Genomic DNA, 11,123 nt, shown 5'->3' on the forward strand with positions numbered 1-11,123 from the left:
GATTTACATTTGGAAACGGTAATACCGGTATAACCGGGCGGTATTTACCGGATTTTAAAACATTGATTCAAACTACACAAACATTTCTTTCATAAGACTAGTAACCATTGACCATATATCCATAATGTTGACTTTTAAAAGTGACCCGAATCAGAAGTCCACAAACAATTGACATTGAGAGGCATGTCTATACAAGTTTCATGTTCCAAGAGGTCTAATGTTGTTGGATGCTAATACTTTTAAGTTTTAACATCAGTGATGCATACATTAGATGCTTGTTAAGTTGTTATCAATCTCTGTAATTGCTGTTTTTTTTTTTAATAACCAAGTAATTGAGTGTTGAAGAAAGCAGGGGACAAAGTCAATATTTTTGGATGGAAAATAAAAGCTCGTGGTTGAAGAATTTCTTTCAATCCTTATATGATTACCCCACAAGCCTTGAGTGCTACTCTTATGTCAACTCTTTGTTTCTAATATCATGAATGTCACTCATCTTTTCATGGATCCCACCTATGTTTTCCCTTGTAATTAATTCTCAAGAGAATGTTAAGTGGTTTTCACATGTTGAAAATAGTACCACATACAATACAAGTCAGCGTACTAATCCATTTGGTTCTATGTTCCAACATTTTATGTTATGTTTGCTTAATTGTAAGACAACGTGTGTTAAACGCGGTCCTATAACACTTACTCAACTAGGATTAAACATATGGGATTCAAAATCAAGAAGTAAATACATGTAATGTGATATAATTTGACTTGTATAATGACACGTTACATTGAGAGAGGATATGACCATGTGTTTGTTGAAGAATCTTGAAATTTATGATGATCTTTCTTGGACCAAAGCCAAATCTTGGAAACAGAAAAGCTCTCACCTTTACTTCCATTACTAATCTCCTTACCATTTGTACCCTCATTCATCTTATCTTTCTGAATTCTCAAATCAATGTTTCCATTCCTACCCTTATCACCACAAAATGCCACTTGTAAATCTGAGTTTGCCACCACATACTCATAAGATCCCATTGAGTAACACCTTCTTTCATCAAGATTATTATTATTCCCATTGCTAGTCTGCCCCACCTCTTGTTTATCTTCTTCTTTCTCACCATCAATGGCTCTAAATTTACCAAGTCTAACTGGATACACCCTTTCACATTCATTGGTATTACCAGAAACCACATCATCATCATCATCATCATCTTCTTCTTCTTCTTCTCTTGAATGAACATGGTCAAACTCAAAGTCAAAGTCAAAGTCAAAGACTGGATTTATAACAGAAAACCCAGGAGTAAAAAGGTTTCCTCTACATAAAGGACAAGTTGAGTTTGACAACAACCAAGTGTCTATACAATGAGTATGAAAAGCATGACTACACACTGGAAGTAACCTCAGCTTATCATGTTCAGTAAACTCACAAAGGCAAACAGCACAATGGTGGTGTTCTTTAAACCCCCCCTTTAGTTCATTGTAACTGAACACTGGTAGTGCATCAATGGAAGACTGATCTAACCCAGAGTCATGTAAGTTGAAGAGTTGTTGCAACTGTCTTTGATAGATAGCAGCATCATTAACACTTTCACCATCACCGCTTTCTTGAAATCTTCTGGATTCATGATGAGGATTTAAGGATAATCTTATCTTGTTTAAGATAAACCTCACAAGAAAGTGGAGCACACCACATATGAAGAACATTACTACTATTATTATCACAATGTTTTTAGCAAACAAAGTGGAATTGCTTGGAGGAGGAGGATGGATAGGAGGTGAAAAAGATTCTTGTTTAATAATGGGTTTAGTCAGGCGCATTTTAGCAGACTGAAATGCTACAAAAAGCTTCAAACTTTTTCAAGATTTCATCAAAAACACATAACTAGTTGATAATTCCAAGAAACCCATAAATTATAATACTAAGATAGATATAAAAAAGAGTACTTTAGCTTACTCACCTTACATTACCAGAAATTTCAAAAGTTTTGGTGTTCTAATGCATAAAGATACCTTCAAAGTTCAAACTTTTGGTGGTCTTGGGGAAGTGTTAGTGAACATTTTGAAAGGGGGTTTTGTGGGTGTGTTTGAATTTGGAAATTAAGTTGGCTTGTTTCTATCAGTAGACCCAACAGAGGCAAATGGGGTCATGAGGATGTGCAATTTTGTCATTAACTAGTGTTGATTTGTATAAGCAATTATATATATATATGGAACCCATTAAGTGGAAGTTACCTTTGAAATCAATCTCCACCATTAGATTTGGCTGAGATTAAATCTCAGCCACTTAAACTCACATTTTTAACTGCTATTTAAGCAGTTATTAGCAGTTACTATTGGAACCCTGTTTTCACTCACCACGTCGCCCATAACCTCCTTATACAGTTGTTATATACACATAGATAAACACAGAGTTCCCTCATGTTTCTGATTTGGTCTACGAGAACCCTAAGAGCCCACCGCCTACTACAGCTAAGCGTTCTTCAATCGCGACACGGTAAGCATTTAGATTCATATTAGGGTTTCTTCTGATTGCAATTTTTATGCTCTCAAGCCTCCATCAGTTGGTGTAGTTTATCACCAGGACGTCTTCCTTCTCTTCCTGCGAGTTCAAGGTTAGTGATACACTCCTATCAGCCTTATCCGAACCCAATTCCGACACGATTCTGATCCAACAGGTACACAATTCTGATCAACTGATTTTGTTTCCACAGTAGGAATATTAGGGATTTAGGGTTTTTTCGTCTGTGTATTCTCAGTTATACCTAATTTGGAGATGCAGGTAGATGAAATGGCGGAAGGGCGTCAAAATGGTGAAAATTCAAACCCTCCACCTTCCTCGAAGTCGACAACAGCATCGGAGATCCATAATATGTTTGAGAAGGTTCGTATTTTGTTATAAGTTTATATTAACTGCTACTGTGTTGGATGTTGTGTATTGATATAGGCCTGAAAATGTATGTTTATTTACACTTTAGCAACTGGATTTGTTGATACACAACTTTCCAAGCCTATTGGGGCAATATAAAATCTGATTTGTGATTCTTATGTTTAACTTTCGTGTATAACCTTTCGTTTTCATGCATTTTTTATAGGATTGCCCTCTTGGTACCAACAAAAAATTCTTGGTACCTATAAAAAATGTTACAGGATGTTTCGAAGGATGTTTCGAGTGCCCTACTGATGAGTTTCCTCATCATGCTCTCTCTGTTTTTTTTTTTTTTTTTTTTTTGAGGTATTGGGTTATTGTTGATTATATAAATATATCTATATCAACTCAATATCAAAAATTAAATTAACTCATGAATGCCAATTTGTCACAGGGGTATAACCGAAACACACTATCTTTACGAATATGGTAAAAAGGCCAGGCCCACGTCTTTTTTACATATATATCACGAAATTCAGGTATTACTACAAGATTAAAGTTGGTGAAATGGTTTTCTTTTCCTTTACTTATTTGCTTTGCCTCCACTGAAAGTAAACAACCCGGGTCCGATCCTCGGTCCTAGTGTTTTGCTTTCTATTTATTTAATATTTTATTTTTTTGCGTACACGTGCAGGGCAAGCTCCATGGTGTTACTTCAGTGATAAAATTTCAACCGAATGTAAAACAACAAAGACTGCAATGGTAATTATCTAATTTGTTACAGACTAATTTTGTAAGCTGGAAATAATTTTGAATCATGATCGATAAAACTTTTGTATATAGAATGTTAGGTGACAAAAGAGAAGGTGAAGAAAAGAGGAGTATGCCTTTGCATAGTGGTGATCAATCCGTCCAGCTAATATAAAACTATAAACTTTTGTTGGATTTGGCTGAGATTAAATCATGACCTTTTAAACTCCATTTTTTAACTGTTGTTGCAGCAGTTGCGGGCAGTTTATTCTCACTGTCGGTTTACCCCACTCTCCTTTTTCTCCTCCTGAATCCTCGCTACTACAACCGCCCCTCCTATTCCATTCTCATTCTCATACTTACATTCTTCACCTATTCCCCCAAACCCTAAAGCAATTCAAAATTCATCCAACTTTACAGTCCATTGGAGTGGTGCGATTTCATCACCAATCCATGGGATTCGTTACCAACAACGCTACTACTTCATCGCATCGCAAAGTAGTCAATGGTTCAGAACCAATGTTATTCAGGTGTCATTACAATTGTTCAAATGAATCAATTTATATTTTCTCATTTTCTTGCTTCCTGGTGCTAACGTACTTATTTCAGTGTTACTCATTCTACTTGTCAGGATCATCATGGTCCAGTCATCGAGATGGCATGTCACGCTTCTGGTGGATTGCTGGTAACAGCTGGAGCCGATGCCAAAATACTTGTATGGTATGTTGATGGTGGATTTTGTACCCATTTCAATAACCGTTGTGCTGTGATTATAATAGTTCTTTGATCATTGTTAGTAGCGTTGCAATTCTTATTTGTTTTTTACTGCTTGGAAACTAATTTTACTTATTGTTTTCATTTTTTAGCTTTTTTCTGGATACGATGATACATACGTGTCTGTTGAGTGGCGGCAGAGATCAGATAATTTTGAACCATTTGTTTCCTCAAGTGCATTTGTTGATTATTAGCTAATGATTTATGTTATTCTTTTCTTTATTTTGGAATGATTTATGTGATGATAACTTCAGGTTGTAAACTTGTGGAATCTCCAAGACTATAACTGCACAACAAGTATACCCACCAATGAAGCAATTGACTTTGTATGAAGTCTGCAAAGCACGAAAACTTGTGACAAGTCAGCATTTCATCTAAATCTGGTGCTGCGGTTCTTGCGAAAGATGAAGATGGCAAAGATGATGAAGAGACGCTACCTGTAAGTTATCTTAATTAAGGATGTAAGATACTTAGGCCTCTGATGAGTGAAATTATTTGTTCTTAAAATTTGTTATTGATCTATTTGTAAGGTTTTCTTCTTATATGGCGGGTGAATTTGAGTAACCTCCAACCACTACCCCACTCTATATGTTAATTACTAAAGCTGGCAGGTAAATGAATAATGCCTATGGCTAACTGAATGGAGAAGGACGGGAGGAGAGAAGTAGCAATTGCATTAAAGAGAACATTATTGAATGACTCAAGTTTTATGCCACTCCTCAGGTATGGATCGTTTTTGTTGTGATATATTGATCAGGCTTAGATTATTTATTTTAATCAAGTTAAACTGATTATTTTAATTAAACATGATGCAATCACAAGTGTAAAGCAAGAGTCCAGTGAGTGTGTGCTTGCATGCTTTAGTAAATTTGCTTTATTTGACCAGGAAAAGGCCAAAGCACTTGGATTAAGGCCTGGGCCCAAATATTATGAACTACAAGAAGGAATGTATATGAGATCAGATTTAAAAGATATCATGGTACATATATCAATTTGCATTTTCCTCTTTATTTATAGATCACAATAGAGGTGGCACCCCTTTTACCTATGAGTGGGTTGATTTGAGTTATATTTTATCTTAAATGGGTCAAAACAGAAAATCATAGTTAAAAGTGAATGAGTCAAACTGTTTGAGAGTCACCCAAAGTCTACTTTTTATGCATATAGCTTCCCAAATCGTTTATTTGAATATTAAAGATGTTGTTTTTCCAATCATAATTAACGCGATAGTTAATTATGAAAATGGGAAAAAAAAGTTTATGAATTAACTCAAACTGTTATTTCAACATTTTTACTTATAAATGGGTACGTATGGGTCATGTAAGTATGTTTTTGTTCAAACCTGTAAATAAAGAAAAAATATATAGGAAAAGGGGAACATGTCAAATATGCTAACAGTTACCAAAAGTCTATTTTTCCATGCAAAGAAAACCCTGGATTGTATTAAAAAAAAACTTGTATTAATATTCTAATAATATTTTTTTCCAACTGTAATTAATGAAAGTATTTATAAACAGGGACAAAAAATAACCCAATTCACTTTGGACCTTACAAAAATGATCCATATTGACCCATCACTTAATTAAAATGCATTTTCTTTTGTACTTTTTAGATTCATCCTGTTGATGGACCTGGACCTTCAGTTCCTGGGCCAGGGTTCTCCTTGTAGCTTGCCCATTCTCTCATTTTCAAGAAATATCATTTGCACAATCTATCGAGGAGAATTATTATGTTGATACTGCAGAGGAAAAACAGAAAGTGTCAATTATATAATTCATTCAAGTCCATTGTCAATGTAAACTCTAGTGATGATCAAATGTGGATGTCAAGTTTTGGTGTGGCTGAGCATATGATGCAGGACATCTAATGTAACTGTGTAAGTGTATAGGAACTGAGTTACATTTAGTTATCCATAGTTGGAACCCATGATCTGCTAAAGATTTTGACTTATACATCAAATATGAACCTTTTTGATGAAACACTCCAAACCTTTGCTCTTTTTAAACAAATAATGTTTTTATTCAAAATAATAATAATAATAATAATAATAATAATAATAATAATAATAATAATAATAATAATAATAATAATAAAAATAATCATCATCTTATGTCATTATGACAATAAAATTCCCGTCCATCGGACGGGTATTAAACTAGTTAAGCATGGTGTACTACCAAGATGTAAGTGTTCATTTCTTGAGTGTAATTAGATAGTTTTTGAAACCAAAATAGTATCCAATCCCTAAGACTATCTCTAATGCTACTTGCACCGTTAGGCGTCCTTCGCTGCCACATCATCTGTCACATCATATCCTTACAAATCCTTAAAAACTCTTACTTCATCTCCAACCCAACAAATATCCATACCCTTCTTAATTTCCATATCATTACCTACCCACTACACACAATATTTAAATAAACATTTTTTTCTTACCCACCCATAGAGGTAGAGGTGTACAAAAAAACTGGTTTTAGAATCGAAACCGGAAAAAAAACCGAAACTGGTTTTTTTTTTAACCGGTTTATTTTATAACCGGGTTTTTTTTTAACCGGTTTTTTTTAACCGCCGGTTTTTATACCGGTTACTATTCTTGATTTCAAAAACCGGTTATTAACCGAACCGGTTATTAAAAAACCGGTTAAAACCTGAAAAAAAAAACCGGTTTTTTTGGGAAAAAACGGTTAAAAACCGGTCCCAACCGGTTATACCGGTTATTGTTTTGGACCTCAAAAACCGGTTAGTAACCGGAACCGGTTATTAAAAAAACCGGTTTTTATTTTGGGTGAAAAAACCGGTTTTTTTTTTAACCGGTTTTTTAAAAACCGATTAACCGATTTGTACACCTCTACATAGAGGTGTACAAATCGGTTTTCTTCAAAACCGGTTTCGGTTATTAACCAGTTTCGGTTTTTTCACCCAAAATAAAAACTGTTTTTTTTTTTTATAACCGGTTCCGGTTACTAACCGGTTTTTGAGGTCCAAAACAATAACCGGTATAACCGGTTGGAACCGGTTTTTCCCAAAAAAAAACCGGTTTTTTACCGGTTTTTACCGATTTTTTAATAACCGGTTCGGTTAATAACCGGTTTTTGAAGTCAAGAATAGTAACGGTATAAAAACCGGCGGTTAAAAAAACCGGTTAAAAAAAAACCGGTTTTCGGTTTTTTTTTTCCGGTTACGATTCTAAATCCATTTTTTTTTGTACACCTCTACTTACCCACATGCAAAAAGCAACAAAAAATAAAGCGCTTGTGGAATGGCTTAGTTGTTAATGGCACTCTATGAACATAACTTTATAATGGTAAGGCCTTTTAAGGGCATCCCTCCAAAAGATGCATTATGCATTGGAGATAGTCTAAAAATATTATACAACACAATCTGATAATCCGTAGCTGGGTGCAGAGGCTTTTGTCTCTTGGAAGAAGAAGAAGATAAAAGTTCAATTCATGACATGAGAGGTAGATTATGATTAATTTAATATAGTTTAAATCAATTCAATCCATTTCAACCCAAAGAGGAGACGGCACTCACTTAGCTCAACCCATTACACAAACAATTTTTTTTTAAAATTAAAAAACTAACCATTTAAACAAAAAGACATTTTCATTAAATAAAAAAACAAAATGCATTAATTAAAATTAAAAAAAAAAAACCTAAACAAAATTGAAATTTTTTTTTTAAGAAAAAATAAATTATATATATGAACTGGCCGAGTTACATTAATAACGCAGGTAAGCGAGCAGCAAGCTGGATGGGTGGAAACGGTCCGTTTTGGCTAGATCAAACCTTCAGCCTAAATATTTTTGGTTTTTGACGATGCGGGTTTTTTCATTATTCTTCTTTTTTTTCTTTTTTTTTTTTTTTTTTGTGATGAGCCCTTCAGTTGAAGTTCTTCTAAAAAACACTTTAATATTAATGTTCCAAGTGAATAATAAAAACAGAGACGATTACAGATTAATGGCAGGTAGTCGAGCAACAAGTTGCGCCGCTACCCCTTCTGAATAGCAAACCCTACCCTGCTAAACACAAAATTATGCCCCTTAACATGCGCGGTGTTACTGCTTACCACCTGTTGAACCCGCTTGAGGAACCGCACCGCGTCAGGGGCGAGAGCGCCAAAAGTATCGAAAGCGAACGAGACGAACACGTGCTGATTCTCGATGCAAGCTTTTTCATACTTAGCTACTTTGGCCGTCTCTGCCTTAGTTATTGCTTGGCCCGCCACAAACCCGTGGTCCCTTAGCCCAACGAGGGGGGACACACCTGTCAAATCAACACACGCGTGTTTTCCTCCTTCCCATCCAAAAAACAAGAATGTCAGCGGGCCATAGGGTAGATCTCCCTTCTAATGGATCGGTCAAGAAGTTCACCGGAGCTTCCTTTTTTGCCGAGATCCCTGCCCGCTTAAGGACATCATAAAGCACATCACGAACTAAATCGTGTTGATATTTAAATCCAAGCAAGACTTCCGACATACAGGACACGGGTCATCAACCGGGAAAAGCGGTACCATCAGCCGGTACTTGAGGATATCCCGGTATTCCACAGCCGACATACATTGCCCTAAACCTTCGATGGGAACAACAGACAGGAAATCCTGAGCATGGGGGGCTCGCAAACACTCAAACACGGCTCGCTGGCGCGGGACAAAGCAAACTTCTCTTCAACTGTCTTGACGCTTTCGCCATAAAAGGCATTCGCCAGAATTTTCTGGGCTTTAATGGGGGCGGTGTCTTTAATGTAGAAACCGCCGAGATCAAGATCGGGAAGAGAACTATGCAGATTGTCCAACGCACCCCTGTAATCAGAGTCCAACAACCCATCACCACATTCATAGAAATGTAAAGATTAGAATATAGAGAGTAGAAAAGAGTAATTTAAATGGGATAAAAATTGTGATATATATAGTTTTTAAAAATAGGGTTTTATTTTGTATTTTTATATATCTTTATATTTTTAAGGGGGTAACGACATTGTAACCGTTGGGCAACGGCCTTTTCTCGCGAGTTCAGCAACCTGAGGAACCAACTTGTCGAATACCCAAATCCCTGGTGACGTTCAAAGGGGTCTTCGCTGACGTCAAGATATCCCGACCTTCGTTGCTACAAAAAAAAATAAACCGTTAGCCTCGTCACGGAGGGCCCCGGGAGGGGGATCCGTGACCAAGCCGGGGCGTGAGAATAAATAAACTTGCCGGAGAGTTGGAGGAGCTTATTCCAATGAGTGTGATCACCGGAATGTTTCCTCTAAGGTGTGAATCCAATAAATATGTGTGTGTTTAATGTATGAGAATATTGGTCGGAATAAATGAGAGAGGAGTAAATGAGAGAGCTTTTAATGTGATACCTTCGAGCGCCTGCCTTATGATCACTTCTTTCTTTCCTTATATAACCCCGAGACCTTATCTTCCATGTGAGATATTTCAACGAGGTGATCCGACGGATTCTGAGAGTCTTCGGGGGGCTCGGACACGTGTCTGACCCCCAACGGTAAGATTGCAGCCTCATTAAATGTTTCCGGCTAGGAAGTACAATTCCAGCCAAAGATCCTTTTCTAATCATGCATTAAATATCGTCTGCATCTTCTGATCCTTGTTTCCCGCCCATTTTGTGTAAGGGAAACCTTAATGGGCAAGGTAAGTGGCTGTTGGGCCTTTTTCTTGTTGGGCCCATGCGACAGTAGCCCAAGACGGATAGATGGGGTGACCCATAGGCCCGTCGTCACAACTCGTGACCACAACTCGGGTAGGTTGCGGCGATGTACCCGCCCTACCCGGTGATACTCGGAACAACTTGCGGACAAGCAGGTTAGGCGCCCCCACCATCCTTAGTACTTTCTATCATGGAATTGAAGGTGAGTTATCTTTTTGATTAATTACAGTTTGTAACAAAATTGTTCTTGTTTGTTCTCCTTCCCTACAATCCGGTTCCAATTCATAGGCAACCTGCATCACAATTAATCAATTTATGCTAATACCAATCAGGTGGTTCTCCATTGGCAAATGCAAAACATTTAAAACACTTGGAGTTGAGAGAGGAAGGTCTTGGGTTTAAGTCTCATAGACGACAGGGATTAAAAGAAATATGTCGTTAAAAAAATCAATTTATGCTAATGGGGTGGGATCCTGTTCAAATGAAATTAACCTACTAAACATACAAATAACTAGAGTAATTACGCTACAAAAAATGAAGTAGAGTAGTAATAATTACTCAAGTGTTAGCATAGTCACTCTGGTTATTTGTATGTTAAGAAATTAGCAAAAATAGACATGAGTAGGATTATGCGCATTCTTCCTAAAGACCTTGTTTGTGAGAAGAAAATTAATGATAATAGTTTGGTAATTTAATTATCATGTCTCCGACATTCCAAAGCCATAACTTGCTTTCATTTGGTGGTTGTAATCATCTCTTTAAAGTAATTGTCTTCAATCTTATTATATAACATATTCAACTCCAAAAATTTGATTAAAAAATAAGAGTAAAATGCTAAAATGGTCCATAAGTTTATGCCACTTTTGACACTTCAGTCTGAAAATGAAACCTTTTGTATCTAAGTTCCTAAAATTTCATTTTTGTTGTAAATTTCATCCCATTGACAAACTAGGTTAGAATTTTCTGTGAATTTTTTTTTTGTCGTTTTCCTCATTTAATTAAAATATATTATGGCATAAAATGACAATTATACCCTTCATTTAAATGATGAAACCGACAAAAAGAGAAGAAGTTAATAGAAAATT

General features: G+C 36.2%; 1 protein-coding gene and 1 long non-coding RNA gene across 5 annotated transcripts; one reads left to right on the top strand and one right to left on the bottom strand.

Moving 5' to 3' along the window:
• Positions 1 to 696: 696 nt before the first annotated feature.
• Positions 697 to 2,185, bottom strand: LOC110895038 (RING-H2 finger protein ATL46). The gene has a single exon (XM_022142298.2). It carries the CDS (start codon positions 1,810 to 1,812, stop codon positions 775 to 777), a length of 1,038 nt encoding a protein of 345 aa, XP_021997990.1. The 5' UTR covers positions 1,813 to 2,185; the 3' UTR covers positions 697 to 774.
• A 132-nt stretch (positions 2,186 to 2,317) lies between these two features.
• Positions 2,318 to 6,295, top strand: LOC110895039. 4 transcript variants are annotated; one of them, XR_004874126.1, is made up of 13 exons: positions 2,318 to 2,488; positions 2,556 to 2,669; positions 2,751 to 2,875; positions 3,087 to 3,226; positions 3,315 to 3,399; positions 3,555 to 3,622; positions 3,704 to 3,759; positions 3,865 to 4,140; positions 4,242 to 4,330; positions 4,477 to 4,823; positions 4,996 to 5,107; positions 5,271 to 5,363; positions 5,997 to 6,295. It is a non-coding gene; the product is annotated as an uncharacterized LOC110895039 (long non-coding RNA). The 4 variants fall into 4 exon arrangements; XR_004874127.1 differs by having other exon boundaries at positions 2,319 to 2,488; positions 2,565 to 2,669; positions 2,774 to 2,875; XR_004874128.1 differs by having other exon boundaries at positions 2,321 to 2,488; positions 2,774 to 2,875; positions 3,862 to 4,140.
• Positions 6,296 to 11,123: the final 4,828 nt, after the last annotated feature.

The sequence above is a fragment of the Helianthus annuus genome, chromosome 12 (genome assembly GCF_002127325.2).
Source record: "Helianthus annuus cultivar XRQ/B chromosome 12, HanXRQr2.0-SUNRISE, whole genome shotgun sequence".
Classification (NCBI taxonomy): domain Eukaryota; kingdom Viridiplantae; phylum Streptophyta; class Magnoliopsida; order Asterales; family Asteraceae; genus Helianthus; species Helianthus annuus.